This window comes from Cydia splendana, chromosome 2 (assembly GCF_910591565.1).
Source record: "Cydia splendana chromosome 2, ilCydSple1.2, whole genome shotgun sequence".
NCBI lineage: Eukaryota > Metazoa > Arthropoda > Insecta > Lepidoptera > Tortricidae > Cydia > Cydia splendana.
In genome coordinates this window covers 16,705,050-16,722,620 of record NC_085961.1, presented here as the reverse complement: position 1 = coordinate 16,722,620, position 17,571 = coordinate 16,705,050, and the positions used below count along the sequence as shown (strand labels likewise).

The following is a 17,571-nucleotide window of genomic DNA, read 5'->3' as shown; positions in this document are numbered from 1 at the left end:
TTATTTCATGGGTGTACATACTGTACACATGTACTTGGTAATGTATTAGAAATTACTCAATGATAATAAAATTATTCTAAGTGCATAAAATAACTGCTATCGTTAAATACTAATTTGGACATGCCACCCTAATGTCAAAAAGGACTTGAACGAAAATTACATTTATAATAAAATAATGACATTAGAAAATATTATAAAGGTGTAGTTACATTGAATGTTACCAACTCTAATTATGTTTGCGTTATTGGCGGTTGGTTCGCTGCAAGTTTCTGAGCCGTGCTTAGTTGTTCGTAAATAAGTAATTGAACTACGAACGTGATTGGCCTTCTGGATTCTTCCTATGAAACTTTGTGTTCTATATTTGGTATATGTGAACGAAATGTGGATGTCAACCGATGTTTTACAAAAAACTAAGTTAAGAAAATCTTTTTGAGAGTGAAATCAAAAATATTGTAAATTTTGTCCGAGTTACTATGGTATTATGTAGAAGCACCGCTACCCGACATTACAGTCTGGCTGTTAATACCTATGAGAGTGTCCTGTTAACATATTTTTTAATATTATTTGAGCTTTTTCCAAAAAAAAATTACATTTCATTTATGTCTTAAAATATTGACTTCTTGGGCTCATTTTACTCAGAATCATTTGTACATTCACGCCTCATACATGAAAAAATGTGTCCCAAGATTTCCTTTCCAGATCGTCACATTTTTGTATGAAAAGTTTTATTGTTTTTATGAACGTGATGCACTGGAAAAATATTTTTTCGTACTAAATTTTGGGACACATTTTTTTCATGTATGAGGCGTGAATGTACAAATGATTCTGAGTAAAATGAGCCCAAGAAGTCAATATTTTGAAGACATGGATGAAATGTACAAATTTTTTTTGGAAAACGCTCATTTATGATATTAATGAACGTTGCGTTCGAAATATTAATATAAATAAACAAAACCTAGTTTAAGTCTTCCACTTGATCTATTTTTAATCTCGCGAGGAGTAGATCTTTCAGCATCTCCGAACGACGATAAAAGCAACAATCGCCTATGAATGAATCTTTCATTTTCTTCTTTGTTATTTTCTTTTATTCAAATACGGAATGCCCAGTGGTAATAAAAAGGCAAAAGCTTTTATTTTGCGCTCGATTCGTCAATTTACGCAGTTGGAGACCCTTCTCATTATAAAGATTATTATAATAATGCATATTAGATGAGAATATGAATTGTATCGGTAAAATTTCGTCGGTTGGTTTAATATTAATCTCTTTCCATCCTGTTAACTGTAGGTATATCTCTGGCATTTAGCTGGAGAGTAGGTGTCTTTCAAAGTCATGCGTTGTATGATATTTTTAATACGCCTTCCATTGTGATGTGAATTATATATATATATATATATCTTTAGGTCCCTTTATCGTGTTTTTAACGAATAAGTACGTTTGGGTGTTGGGTAGGATTCTCCATAATTCTCTATGATATTTGTGTATAGCTTCAGCGTAATATGCCTGTTTAAGAGGGATATGGTGCGTTTACATTTTTTATTTGTAGAATAGGCATGTACAATAGAAGGTTGTGGCTGTCACTCGTCCAAGGCTCTACCGTGCCCCTATACATCCACCCTTCACCCTTTGCATCTATATATCTAGCATCAAGTTTACCAAGTATTTTTAATAAAGATTTATTTATAATTGTCCACAGATAAAACATGAAAGCAACATTCACACTTCTTTGCGTGTACTTCTACGCGCTCCTGTCCAGCGGCAACACTTCAGACGACGATGACCGCCGTTGGCTTTCGTCGCTCATTGCCCTGGTGGAGATGGACTACGAAGACCACTGCGACCAGAGGGCCACGGCTTCTTGGAATGAGCTTGTAGGATCCCCGAAAGGACTAGCTCAAAAGGTAAGGGTTCCTGGATTTTTGTATTTTCTTTAGTTCTTTACCTAGTAGTAGGGGAGCCGACGATGCTAAATGTGTAGTTACTCGAGCGTCGTACAGACCTATTGGAATCGAAATATTAAATGATAAAAAGAAAAAAATGTTATATAAAGATTTTTTTTTGCGAGCCGGAAAGCGTCTACAATTTTTTTTTAACTAAAAAATCGTTAAGCAGTTTGTAGATTTGGTCGTTTTTGTCCAATATAATGCTATATTTTTTCTATAACTTATTTGTAGGGATTTTCTCATTCTGACGAACACAAGTTTGACACCTAATTTTTACATTGTAACCGTCAGATTAAGGAAATGCGTACAAATAATTATCAGATTTAGTAATAGCACAATTATAGCGTTAATTTGGACTAATATGACCAAATCCACAATCTGCTTAACAATTTGTTGAACCCCCCACCAACCAATGGCTCAACACGGGGTAGCAAGATCATATCTTAATCTGACGCGCTCGAGTAACTACAAAAATCCCCTCTTGGGCTCCCCTACTATAGGTATCTTAGGTACGTTACTACAGTCGACAGCGATTAAACGAGCTTTGAATAGTTTCAGTTATCTATAGTCGATGCGATATTTTTCTATCAACTTTGTGTTTCAAGGAACATTAGGTAATATACAATGTGTTTAGACAGCTATATATAGTATGAGATTTTTTTTCGGAAAAACATATAGTACATATTATAGGTTGTAGGTAGACCAATAATCTGAAGCTAAGCAGTACGCCCACAGAAACATACCCTAGTATGAAATCCTAACATGTGCACAGTAAGCATAAAAAAAAAGAAGTTATTCAAATTAAAGCAAACACGCTTGGGATTAATGTATACCAACGATTATCAACCCAAGGCCTTTCTTTATGAATTAAATAGGCTTGATAATTTGGGCATGATAATTATTAATTATAAACAGGAATTGCGTAAAAGTAAAGGCAGGAAAATTGCGTCCCGAATTGCTAATCTTTCCAGAGCTTATAAATTTATAATGCTTACCTAGAAATGAGAAAAAGCCTTTTAAAGGTATGGGAAACGTACCTATGCCAAAATAAATTTATGGGGTGTTATTTTTTTTTACAGAAGCCTTTTAACATAGGTATCAGCGATATTTTTTTATGTGCCAGGTGAAAAGGGAGGCGAGTAATTTTACTTTTTGATAGCTATGTCAAATTTATTGACCATTTTTAGGGTTCCGAACTCAACTATCAACTGTCAACCCTTATAGTTTTGCCATATCCGTGTGTCTGTCCGTCCGCAGCTTTGCTCCGTGATCGTTAGTGCTAAAAAGCTGCAACTTGACATGGATACATAAATCAATCATGGCGACAAAATGGTAAAATAAAAAAAAATCAAAAAAGATTTTAGGGTTTTTTTTTCCACAATTTTTTATTATTGTTTTCTTTTTCGTTTTATTTCTATGTGTGTGTCGTTGGGTTGCATAGGTCTTATCTTATCAAAAGAAAACTAGTGAACATGGTCGGTTAAGCCGTTTTTGAGTTATCGCAAAAAGTCTTCCATTAGTAAAAAGACGTACAAAGCGCTGCAGAATTGCTGTAATGTACATAATAGGTACGAGTAGGTGACAGAACGGTACGGAACCCTACACTGAGCATTGTTGGACATGCTCTTGGCCAGTTTTAATTTTATTAAGCCTGAGGCCATAAAGTTGTTATCGTGCTAGGATTATTTCAACCGATGCCACTGTCTATTCCAAGTATTCCGACAACGAAAATATTTTCCCGGAATCCAACCAGTTGACAATACCAAGTGAAAGTTATACTGTGAAGACAAGTCCTCTACTTAAAATATAGATTTAGTTATAGACTTTAGTTGAAGTATTTAAGACGGGCAGCTTTAATTACGAACAGTTAATTTCTCAAAAGAAACAGGAGAATATAACTAATTTGTGTTCTGAAGCCAGGAATTTAAATTAACACTAATAATTTTCAACACTAAAGTTCATCAATTCTAATGCAGCAATTGATAACGACAGAATATAACACGATGAATTTTACGTTCTACAGCTGGGACGCGACAAAAGCTACGGGATCTTCGCCCGCGCTCAGACCACCGACGTACGCATAGCGCTCAAGGCGCATGCGCTCAGCGACGATGAGCTGCTCAAGCGTAAGGTGAAGCTGCTGCTGCAACCGGGTGACTTGCTGCTGCCCACCGAACAGTGGATCCGGGTAAGCTGTTTCAATATGTCTCTTCTTAAGGGGCCCACATATTACCAGTTCGCCGGACGATATCAGCCTGTCCATTGTTCGGAACTGTCACCTTTTGCGTTTAACTGACAAACTGATATCGTCCGGCGAACTGGTAATCTGTGGGCCCCTTTTGTTTGCGATAAAAATGAGCTGTTTCATACATTAAATAAACATTCTTACACAAATCGACTAAGCCCCACGATAAATAAAGGCTTATTATTAACCGGGCAACTAAAATATTAAACAGGAACTTTCACTGGGCATATAATAATATAATTAGGCTGTGCATTCATATTTTAGCACCTATAAATTTATATTAGCCTCAAATTTAAGCATCATATTATTAAAAAACTGGCAGCAAAATCAAGCCACCCAAAAAAAATATAGGGAACTTGAATTGATAGGCCTAAAATAATAAATTGGCAACTAATATTGTAAAGCGATCATAAAATTTGGTATTTATATATTTTGTACATATACAGAATACCTAAGATACCTATATACATAACCTTTAAATACTCAATTTATAAATAATTTAAATTTAAACATATGCATATACCTAGTACTTTAAATTGTCAAATTTCCTAATCCACAAAACACCACAAATTTATTTAAGTACCAATAATACCCTATATTACTATACTTCTAAACACCTAATGGCCATTATACCATTAGGTCTTTAAATTTTTAATTACTAATTTCAATAGTTACCACTGTGTTCTGCCAGAGTCAAAAGATAGGTGCGACAACGAGCGAAGCGAGGAGGAGCGTGTTAGGTTGACCGTGTAGTGACCAAACAAAATATTTTAAAAGAACATCATTTTTAAATTAATAGATAGCCGTTTTCTTTTTAAAATGTACTTCATAAATAGTGTCCAATATAAAAATTCAGTTGCCAAATAAATATTTGGTACCTGCCTAAAAATAAACAAAAGCTGTAACGGGGTGGATTTCATCACAAAAAATTTCACCATACAAAAAAATATATTTTTTTAATGTTTAATTTAACACGATTCTAGCTGGGTAAAGTAATAGGGGGCTGTATATTGAGGATATTTATGGTATTTATACAATCATTTGTGGCTTATATTAGGTCCTTACCTATGAAATTGGCGTTTTTGTTCATAGATATAAATCTGATCCTAGTTTTTTTTTTTTTTACAAAAGTACATACACAATTACAATAAAACTACAATATGATTTCGCCAAACTGCTTGACAGCAATTAATTGTTATTTTTTATTGTTAAGTGTTCAGAATTAAGCCTTGAAAATAGGTCTTTTCATGTGCTGTCGGTTCGAGTATTAAAATTACTTATATTTTTCTAATGGTACCAATTTTCAAGAAATGGAGATATTGAAAACATACCTTAAAGGTGTCAAAAATTACTGGAAAAATTTTGTTTGGTTTGAATTAGCCATCAAAAAAATATCCGCAAAATTAATTGTATGGAAATTCGTGTTTCGTTGAAATTCTCCGAACAAAACGCCAATTTCATAGGTAATGACCTAATATTTGAAGTTATCGCTTTCGGAAAATAAAAACGCAAGATGGTGATGACAACCATGGTATGGTAATGACTCTTTTATGGACGGTGATGATACTGCATGTACGGTAATGACGATTTGCGAACTAATTTATATATGTATTAAAAACGTATTAAAAAACAACAACTTTTTTAATTGTAAGGCTTTAGAACTTTAATAAACATTACAAATAACATATTTTTGAACATAAGACTAGCTACAAAAATTATTTTTAGAAAATTATAAAAAATACATTTACTCATATAAATAAATATACTGGGTCAAGCAGATCTTGTCAGTAGAAAAAGGCGGCAAATTTGAAAAATGTAGGCGCGAAAGGATATCTTCCCATAGAAAATTTGAATTTCGCGCCTTTTTCTACTGACAAGATTTGCTTGACCATCTTTATATAACAAGTATTTTTTTTTTCTATAATTTTAAATAATTTATATTCCGAAATAGGCAATTTATGTATTCAATTATATTTTTGAGTTTTTACAATGTTAAATCATATTAACAATATTGTACTCTTATTATCAGTTTAAATTCGCATCTTCTTTTATCTACTGCATAACTTGGTATTTATATCATATTATAAAATTGCTGGCTTACCAATGAGCTTAATTTTTATGATATATTACTTTTTTTTGATAATTTGTTTCATTGCATAAGTTTGTATTTTTATTGTTTTATAAGTTGCAAGACCCCTACTTGTAATGCATGTCATAAGTTACAAAATGTTAGGTATTGGGTCCGGTGACTACCCAATGGTATAATTATTAATTGCTGTAATTATATACGTCAATTAATATAATATTATCAAAAAACATAAGGCCATTACGATAGTGAGCCAGTACCGTAGCCCATGGTCGCTTAAAACTTAATATATGTTGCTTGTTTAAACACTTTGTTTTAACACGACTAACATGCAATTACAGACTCTAAGTTGCACGATTTACATTATTAGATTATTAAAAAAAAACATTTGTATGATTTAAGTTCTAAGTGACCTAAATTTTGCCTACTTCAGTCAAAATGTTATTTAAAACCTAACCATACTCTAGTGTGAAATAAATAGTCATATCTTCTTCTACATTTATAAGGTAGACATTATATAGTGTTAGAAGACATAGAGAACGTTTTTCAAACATACAGCTTAATTTCGTAATGAATTATAGCAAAATAACTAGAAAAGTTTCTGAGAACCGTCATCACCATACACATGAAATTATCACCGGTCGTCATTTTTTCCCGGTGATGATGGGTATGGTGTTGGCGATTTGAGAGTTTCTTGTTTTTATTTCTAGAATACGAATAATAGTAGTTAATGTCTATGCTATACAATAAACTTCATGTATTTTGCCATTCATTTCAGTAATTATTTTTAATATATCATTTGTAACTTTTTTAAACCAAAGCATAACGGTGATGATGCTCTGTTGTGACAAACTACGTTTTACAAATTTGTTCGTAATATTTGTCACGATTCAATGATGTGACTTTATAGTGAAATCATTTTTTGCATTTTATACTAAAGTGAAAAATAGGACAAGGACCTTTAGCGGTATTTCGTTGGTCCTACACAGAGATAAGCTCACATTGACATTACCATGACGGTGTTGACGAATATTCGTGACAAAATTTAAAAAAAATTTAGATGTACTTTCTCGGTGAAGGAATTATTGCATATTTTTTCATGTGTTAAACAACAACATGGAAAATATAAACGTAAAAGAAAAATCGCAATCGTACGATAGGTATGCTATAATTTTCACTGCAAACAAAAAAGTTCAGATTTTTCCGGTAGACGGTGATGATTTTAGACACATAAAATATTTTATATAAAAAAACTATTAAGTTATTGGAGATGGTAATTGAAGGAACATGAAGATAATAGTTCTTAAAAACATATAAAAAAGTTGCAACTCGCACATCCTATTCGTTTTTTTTATAAAGTCCGAACCATAAGTTTTCGCTGGATTTTGAAATCCACCCAACGGCATTAAAATACAACTCATATTGATATATTTTAAGGCTCCGTTTTTGTTGCCAAACTATTAATTTTAGTACCCATTTCTATTATTTTAAACTACCCAAATTCGATTAATTAGTTGACCAGTTAAATACGTGCCATAAATAAATAGTTAAATAGGTACATAGAAAATATCCATGACTCGGGTACAAATATCTGTACACAAATAAATGCCTTTACCGGGATTCAAAAATCGCGGGGTCAAATCTCGGGTACGCTGTATAGAACTGAAAAGATCCTTCTCGAAAATAATGCAAAAAGATGACAAAAATTCGGTCACGATCCTTATCATACACAGACAAGAGGTTAGCCTCTCACAATATTTATGGTCAGATATAACCACATCTCGTTAATCTGAACGAACAGTGATTTACAGTGATTCTGTATGTAAATATAAATAAAATGTAGAAATTAAAAACGCACGGTCAATTACGAAAATCCACTTAAAAGTTAGAGTCAGTTCGGAAAGAGAAGAGTCGTGGAATGTATGGGGCCCGATACATTCCACGACTCTTCTCTTTCCGAACTGACTGTAATGGATGATAATAATGAATTATGTTAACTAAAGTAACCCAGCTGTTTTCGTACAGTTGTGAAAATTATAGGACTCGCTCTCTTGTAGTCTAAACGTGCTGTAATCATTTAATTAAGCTCCAAAATGCTTTGTATGTAAAGTATTTTAAGGTATTTTTTATGTAAACAAGAAACGAGACATAAAGAAATGCCGAATCACAGACCTCAGTTAGATAAGACTAATTATATTATACGCCTGTACGGTTCTGTGGAATTTTATTTATAGTAGGTAGGTAATATTTTATTACTCAATTCCCGTGAACGCACTTGTTTCTTAATCCGTCAAAGCATAATAGAGATAACAACAGGCGGTTTAAAATACTGTCTAGACACCTTTTTTTATAGATATCCAAAAATGATGTTCGAGTCGAACAAATAAATCTATCATGCGGGCACGGTAATGAACTGAACGAATCGCTCGAATAATGACCGTTTATTTGTGTGATGAGCACACATATTTCTTCCTGAGTCATGGTTTTTTTCTTCTTCTACTCAAAAGCAAAGAAAGTGAATTACTTTGTATATGTATAGTACACGCATGCTAAGAGACCCGTTGCTGTTAATTATTGCTGTTAATTATTAAAAAAAATTATAGGAGTATTAAACCCAGTTAATGTTATGTATCGGTAAATGATATTAACAACATTATCGCTATCATAATATATACCTATATGTTGATTTTTATAAAATGTCTGTCCTTTCAGCTGGTCACATTTGCAGACACCTCAGAGAACGTTCTACGATTTGCAACTGACTACGAATGTGGAACAACTATGAATTGTACACTGAGAGGTAAGAATTTTCATAACCATGCACACAAATATCTACAAAACGTTATAAACCCTAAGGAAAAAAGTAAGTTTAAACGTTTTGTGGGTGTACCTAACCTTAGAATATAAACTATTAATATTTTAATGTAATTAACCTTGGCAGATTTAATGATTAATTACATAAAACTGTGCGCCCTTGTAATTTCAGGTTGTGTTTTCTTATCTGAAAAAAATAAACTACCTTACGCATAAAACATACGAGTATTAGGTCCGGTTGCAATTCAGTTTAGTTTAAGTAACGATTTTTGGTTCATTGAAGCAATCTAAGCCTGGTGTTAAATAAAGATTTAAATAAATACCCACAGAAAGTCTTACGGCAATTAAATGTCGATAAAATAAAATACAAAACAAAATATATATGTCATAGGCGAAATGATTATTTAAATATTATCCATTACCTAATCATAGAAGATAATTGTTAAGATTATCTAAATTTCACGAAACTTTTAACAACTTCGTGCTCGTGATGAATGGCCGCGTAAAAAGTTAATTTCTCATCGCTCGTAAGAGCAATTTTGTTCTTTTAAAAAATACCCACTGAAGATTTATGCCGGCTATAAAAAATGTAAAACGCTTCAGGATGTAAGTGTTCTTACTCGTTTAAGATAAGTTTTCAATGGCCGAACTCTTCAAGAAAATGTCGCCAGATGTTTTATCGCGTTCAAGAATATTGTCAAGATGTCTACGAACCAAGCCTTGTTGAACATTGTTAGTCGTCATAAATTCAGTTTATTTTCCCATCGTATCGAAGTTCCTCTTGTTAAATATAATACCGTTTCATTAATTTTAATAAAGCTTCGATTTGAGTTTTAAACATTTATTTATAGTTTCAGCTAAAGAGTTGGTGGAGTCATTAATGTACATAATGATGTAGCATTTAAATATGTACAAAATTAATTATGCTCTAGTGTGAAATTTAATAAAAACTGGAGTTTCCAGGGATGTACATACGTGTCGGTTTTAAATGCCGTAGGTACAGTCAACTGTAAAAATATGGGTGCACAAATCATCTCAAAAATATGTCCCATAGCTATGAGACATATTTTTGAATAAGTTGACTACACCCATATTTTTACAGTTGACTGTACTATAACGCAGCAATACTATTCCGTTTTCCATAACACTACTCCATAATTCATAGGCAACATAACTCACAAGAGATCCTAATCCATCTGCCAACAAAATAGGGCTAGGCATAATGCGGGTCGGATCTTTTATGAATGATATTGCGCAGCTCTAATTTTCGACGCCCGCTCTTACAACCCATTACAGCGGCCAGAACGACGCTGATTCCGAAAGCTAATAACGTTACGGAAAAGTTAGCGGTAACCGTAACGGATTTACGGGGTAGGGTTACAAAGAAGAGTACGGGAGCAAATATACGGGATAATTATGAACTCATCAAATAATTATGGCAAACTAAACTTAAAAAAAAATACCTTCGTGCCGCCCAATTGGGACTTTTGAATTGCTTTAACGCAAAGGGTCCCATATAGACATTTGATCCTCAAAACAAACCTGATCCACTGATACATACCATTGATAAAAAAAATCAGCTTGCCTATTATGTTTACATTATTGTTTTCTTTGTTTTTGCCTTCGTCCAAATAATATATACCTATCCTTTTTTTAAGCAATTATTTTCTTATAATTAAATAACCAAACTATTGATTTGTGAAAATCTTGTATCATTTTCAAGCGTTGAAACGGAAGTGTTTCCAACCCCCTACTTTCCCACACGCTGCATGAAAATAATGTACAAAAAAAGAGGCATTGTTTAGTTAGATCATTTGTACCTGTCTACAGTTTTGAATCTCCAAATGCAAAACTTCAACAAGTGCCTTTTTTTGTCGCCCTAGATTAAACGAAAAGTATTAATACACCCGCACGTTAAGTATAAAAATAAAGAGCTCTTCTTGTGACTCTTATTAACCTCGTTGGAATGAGTTGTGAGCTCATAAACACACGCAGAGGTAATAAACACCTCTTGTTATGAAAAGTTTTGTGCGAATGCTTCATTCAGTTGGCACCTTAGTTACTTTTGGTAAATTTGCACGCTTTTGTCTCGCAGTGGTGACCGTACCACAGTAATACAATTTTATATTTTCACAATATTAAACTTTAGCTCGAGGTTATTATGTAGGTACCTAATTATTTTTGGTGAATAATTTGATTTTGGATCAAAAATAAATAGACTTTGATGCTTTTGCCCCAATATAAGAAACCATTACAATTATCTCTTTTGATAAGATTTCAAGTGACAATATAGGCGACGACCCAAATACTCGTAGGGTGACTGCTATAGTTATTGGCCACTCTTAACAATAAAACTTTTTTGGCTTGTTTCTTTCTGATTTGTTAGGAAATACCTATTACTATGTAATGGCATCGTTCGCAGACGTTTCTGCTTGTTAAAAATTAAAATTACTATGTAGTAGCTAATAACTATAGCGGTCACCCATCATATAAATAACATAAAACTAATAGAAAGCACATTGAACTAACTCTATAATCCAAGTAAGTACAATCACACAATCTTGTTTATGCCTAAAACAGAACTACACAACAGCCTGGCTAAGCAGCACGATGAAGAAACACTGCGCCACATGAAGGAGTCATGGGAGAAGAAGCTTCCGGATCTAAACGAATACCTTGAGACAATATTACCGTTGCTGAAGAACACGTCCAAAGAAAATGGTAAGTTACTATATGTACAGTAAGCTGCAGAGATAACTGGTCTTCCTGCATATAAACTTGTTTATAGAGGGATCAATTATATCTAGACAAATTACAAAACGCTGATAAAAATTTAATACATTTTGTAAAAGGTTTCGTTATCGTTTAAAACCTTTATCTTTAAAAGTAAAGGTTTTAAAAAATGTAAACATTTTGTTGAGTCAGATATTTTAATAAAGTTTTGTTCTGACAATGACATGTGATTACATTAAACAGCGTATTAAAAACCTAATTTATAAAACTACCATGTTAGTTAACTTTTTGCCACACGGTGCGCCATCTGTTACTTATACGTAGGTACATATTGTAGTGAAAACTCCAATATGGCACTGACTGGATTATTTGCATTGGAATAAAAATATTCTAATTTATCAAATGCAGTGTAATTTTATTATTCCGTTCTGAACGCTAGCTTAGACTTTTACCGTTTAAACAGTAAAGCCCTAACCTGCATTTTTAAAACGCAATTTTACATATTTATAATTTCAGATTAGTTCGTTGTTCTTGTTATATTAATATATCCAAATTTGTGACTTGACAGAATTTAACACAGTCGAAGATTACTGGGACTCACTCGCTGAGTACGAAGGCGCAATACTGAAGGCTCGAGAATTGTGGGACCGCATCAGGCCACTTTACGAGAAGTTGCACAAATATGTCGCTCTCAGGCTGAAAGGCACCGAGGCTGTCGGGAAGCCACTGCCAGTTTATTTGTTAAGTGAGTATAACAATTGCGGCGATAGAAATCATTTTAACTACTTTAAATCGAAAAAGATTTACTAATCGGAATAATATTAGTAAGTAGCATTAACTGTAGGGGGAGTACGCAATGAAACGGACGCGTTATGAAACTGACACTATAATGAACTTTAAAATTTCTGAAGGAAAATACTCAACGAAATATTCTTTTGGTTATTAACAACATTGATGAGTGATAACCATGGCTAAAACTAAAATAACGACAGATTTCGGCAGCCATTATTTTGTATACCTACTTTCTAGCACGAGTAGCACGTGTGTTGAAGCGCATGAGTTTTTTTTTTGTAAAAAATATCGTATAGGTATTTGCAGTGATATTTAAAATTCGAGAATAACTTAAAAAGTTGCACTTGTGATGGTTTGTTGTGACATTTTCTCATGAAGATACGGAACGATGGGTTAATATAATGTTTTCAATAGGTACTTGATTATTTGGAATTTGGTTAAAATGTTTTTAGGTTAGATACGCAATGAATTGAACAGGTAAATACGTACCGTCAAGTTGAAACGGGTATAACTACAATTCAAAAGATGTTGAGAGTAATTATTTGTGCTTTTTTATAATTCTAGTTTGAGTTGTACTAAAGTATACTTACATAAATAAGAATGATTGTATACATGCAGACTTTGTGATACTAGTAAATCAGACAGCCTATTAGACTGTAACAAATAGTTTCAGTGTATAACTACTGTTTGGCCAGCGAGTGGTATTATACAAAAAACCGGCCTAGAGCATGCGGGCCACGCTCAGTATAGGATTCCTCAGTAGAGGAGATACTTACATGAAGCTACCTACTTGTGACGAATGAAATAAAAATATTGAGAAACCCAAATATCCAGATTATATCTTAAAAATGCTGCCTAATGTTTTCGAAATTCTTCTCTTATATTTTAACATTATTTCTCAGTACTATACTAGTTAAAGGTTTTCAGTAGGTAGGTACCATTTTAAAATTAATCATAAACCCTTATCTTAATTACATCCTATCCTTAGGAATAAATTAAAAACCATTTAAAAATAAATTAAATAGATAACGCAACTCGGATGCGACCCACTGAGCTCCAAATTGTGTAACGAACAAACAGGCAAGATGCCAAAAGAGGAAATTTATTCCGGATTCGGATACAGCACTTACGTTAATACCGAATGCTAAAATTATTATCATGAAGACAATAACATCAAAATTCTGTTTTAGGATCACTAGCTGGAGATGATTGGTCGAATGTTATAGAAAACCTACTACCCAAGCATGCAGATATTTATCAAAAATTGTACGCTAATCTACAGTTAAAGGTTTGTAGTCATAGAACATTTAATAATAATAACCTCTCGAATGTAACGTGAATCCGCGCAGTGAGTATTGAATTCCAATTAATTAATAATTAGAGTTCAATACCTACTAACGTGGATCCGCGTTCCGGCATTAGAGAGGTTATGTTATAATATACTCGTAATACTTTATGTAATTTATTTAATTGTTTTTTTTTTAGAATTTTGGTGGTGTAAATGCATTTAAAGAGGCTACAAAATTGCTAACCGAGATAAATATGCCTCAAATTGAGCCATACACTTGGGACAAATCAATATTCAATAGCAGCTGTCCACCCGTGCTGGTGGATTGGTGTAAGCCCAATAAGCTAAGGGTAATCTCATGCAGCGACGTGTCTATCGGAAATTACATGGATGCTCACGAGGCTGTCATGCGAATAAAGTATAAAGATACTGTCGCTTTGCATAGCAACAATACTTACACACTGAGAAATGCTAACCGCTATTCAGGTAATAAATTAAATTAAATTAAATACGTTGTATACTTTCTGCTTAATGTTTGATTTAGGGAAAACGCGTTTTCACTTAAAACTTTTCACGGGAGCTTATACAACATAACGTTGCAAAGATACTACCAATAATGTTTATATCGACTCTCTTCACATCATTGTCTAATCAAGTCTTTAAAACTTTCAGATTAATCCCCAGATTTAAAGAATCTTGGATGTTGTTTTTAATTTAGCCATATTATTTCAATCAATATATATTATATACCATGCCTTTGCAGCTCCGCAATTTACTTAATTGACTAAGTTGAATAGAGAGTTAACATAAAACAATGTATTCTGTGTAACTACAATATCTAAGCCGGTTATTTTTAGTTGTAAATTGAATGATTGACATGTAAGTAAACAAATTACGCACCGATTTCAGGCTAGTACAATTATATTTTCACGAAGCAAAATATTACAAATACGATGCAAGTCAAGTTTCGGTATAATTAATATTAACATAACATAACAATTTTTTATTGCAGCTGTTTACGAAGCTATACCTGAATTCTCATCACTTCTGTCGGTAAATCCTCATGCCTTGAGTCGAGCTGGATTATACTCTATAGAGAAGTTTAATTTCAATCCGAACTATCATCGTCTGGTTCTACAATTAATAACTGCTTTGCGAGACCTACCGAAGTGAGTAGTGAAGTAATCAATAATATCGGGAAAACATTGTATTTATTGGTGCAACTCCACCAATGTTTTATTTTTGGTGTTTGGTTTTTATATAGATTAATTCTGTTGTCTGTATGTAATCTAACCTAAGCTTTAAATTATAGCCAAAGTAGATTTTTTTTTCATAAATACGGTATCAATTTTATGTTAAACTTATTAATATATTCATATTTTGTTTCATTTTAGATTGAATTTCTATATAGCCGCCGATGAATGGAGACTAAAATATCTTAAAGAAACAAAAACTTCTTCAACAAAAAATGAGAGCTGGTCTGATTTTAGAAGAGATTTCTCTTGGTTGGAAACTTCTAACGTAGATATCCTTGGTAACCCTTACGTGCTTCACAACAAGCCATTTATTGGGTAAGTTTTCATTGAAATATTAACGTAAACGTCCCAATGCGTGAAAAGTTAATTCCTTGTTAGATGACTCCTGGTTGTCACCTTTATTGCTAATGACGTAAGTTTAAAGATGAAATGTACAGTCGCCATCAGATATATCGGAGCGGCCAAAATGGTCAAAAATATCTGAACATGCACTTTAATTTAACGTCTTGATAAAAACAGTCATAAAATTATCATTTTTTGTTGCAGAAAATTCATGGGCCTTATTCTCAAATATCAAATTTATCAATCCTTTGCCGAAGAACTTATATCGGATGAGTCTGACCTTATAAAACATATTTCTGAGAACAACGATCGTTTAGTGTAAGTAAAACTTTGTCATTACATCATTATTGTTGATTGTTTCTGTATAAACATGGCACATTTCTATTTTTTTAGGAGTACAATGTCTCAAGGTTTGGGAATCAAATGGCCTGAAATGGTTAGCGATTTATTAGCTAAACGAGAGAACGCGCTCGAATACACAGGCCTGACTGACTACTACAGACTTCTAGATGAATATTTAGACAACCAACTAGACCCTCAGCTAGGAGTTAATGAATTAGATGATTATGTCGAGCCTTCTGAGCCAGAAATTATAGAAAACGAAATTCCCACCGAATTTCAACTACCCGAAAATAGTGAGACTCATGAGAACATTCAAGAGAACGAAATTGATACAGGAGATGAAAATAACATGAAGTTTGGCGCTGAAACTTCGACTGTGGGTGTGTTAGAAATAAAAAACCCTGTTGTATCTGGGGACCAGGAGCAGAAAAATACAAATGTCAAAGAAGCTTCATATAACGTCTACTGGTGGATTGGCATAGCTGTTGCAGTAGCCATTATAGTATTATTGATAGCAATAATTGCAAGAAAACGGCAGAACCATCGAAAACAGCTTGATAGACAAAGAAGAGAAAATACGCATGCCTGATTTGAGGAGTATCGGTTCTAGATGAGGAACCGATATTATATCTGTATACTTATACTAATTTTAGTAATGTGTGCCAATGCGAATAATTTTATGTGTGTGTTGAGTTACAGAGTATATGTGTGCGAGTAAAAATATTCTATTTATTGTGCTTTAGAAGTAATTACCAATTAAGTTATTTGCTTTGTATTCACAACGTTTATTTATCAACAATATTATTATCAAACGAATATTGATAGGTGCTGTTTAATTATGAATTATGATATAAATTGAAAAATGCTGCATTTTATTCTTTGTAAAAGTAATACAATATTTACTATGTGTATAATTAGTTAATTACCTTCCAAAATTAAACGCGCTTAGTTGCGCCAGTACACCAAATAACATGTAATGCTCAAAATATTGCTTGTCTACAATCATAGTTGCAACTCGCGTCTGAAATTATATTTTGCAATAATTAAAATTGAGCTTCAACAGCTCGTTAGGTAATTATTTAATTCCTTTGATTAATGCATTAAGCCTTGTTTAAACTTTAATGAAGTAAACGTATAGTAATAAATATGAAAGTATGATGTCTAACTAATTAGTAAAATGAAATAAAGTATATATTTTTGTACATATCACATTTTGCAAAAATAGTCTAAATGTTACCAAGAGTGTCTATATAATAATTTGTACATAATAGTTAAGTGTAATTTCGCTGTGCCTTAAGCGTCTCAATTTCTAATGAGTACTCTGTGTAGTATAATAAAATTTAGAAATAAATTTGTAATAAAAAATTACCTTCGGGCTCATATTTCACGAAATTTCTGAGACATAAAATATACGTCAGACCAATTTGTAAAAGAAATATTTGTTAAAAAAAATTTCAACGCTGAATCAATTCAAACAGTTACCATATTTCTATTTGTATGAAATGTATCAAATGAGTTAGCTTTAAAAAAACAAATTTTATTGGTTAATTTTAAATATATTAAGCATGTCTAGTTGCTTTATTGTTTTTTTTTTCTGTTAAGATCAGGCATATCCAAATAGTAATTTCTTATTTTAATTTTTAACAAGCAGAAACGTCTGCGAACGATGCTATTAAGCTTAGAATAAATTTAACAGTGGAAAAATTACTGTCATGGGTGAGACTTGAACCAG

General features: G+C 32.7%; 2 protein-coding genes across 2 annotated transcripts in view; one reads left to right on the top strand and one right to left on the bottom strand.

The window, feature by feature from the left end:
- LOC134805292 (chromobox protein homolog 1-like) overlaps positions 1 to 17,571 on the bottom strand; it is a 206,180-nt gene that overhangs the window by 93,175 nt on the left and 95,434 nt on the right. The window lies entirely within an intron of this gene.
- On the top strand, positions 1,695 to 16,659 carry LOC134804986 (inactive angiotensin-converting enzyme-related protein-like). The gene is made up of 11 exons (XM_063778279.1): positions 1,695 to 1,899; positions 3,965 to 4,129; positions 8,985 to 9,072; positions 11,667 to 11,807; positions 12,388 to 12,564; positions 13,802 to 13,899; positions 14,097 to 14,385; positions 14,912 to 15,068; positions 15,294 to 15,470; positions 15,702 to 15,815; positions 15,891 to 16,659. The coding sequence occupies exons 1-11, from the start codon at positions 1,702 to 1,704 to the stop codon at positions 16,426 to 16,428; spliced, it is 2,142 nt and encodes a 713-aa protein (XP_063634349.1). The 5' UTR covers positions 1,695 to 1,701; the 3' UTR covers positions 16,429 to 16,659.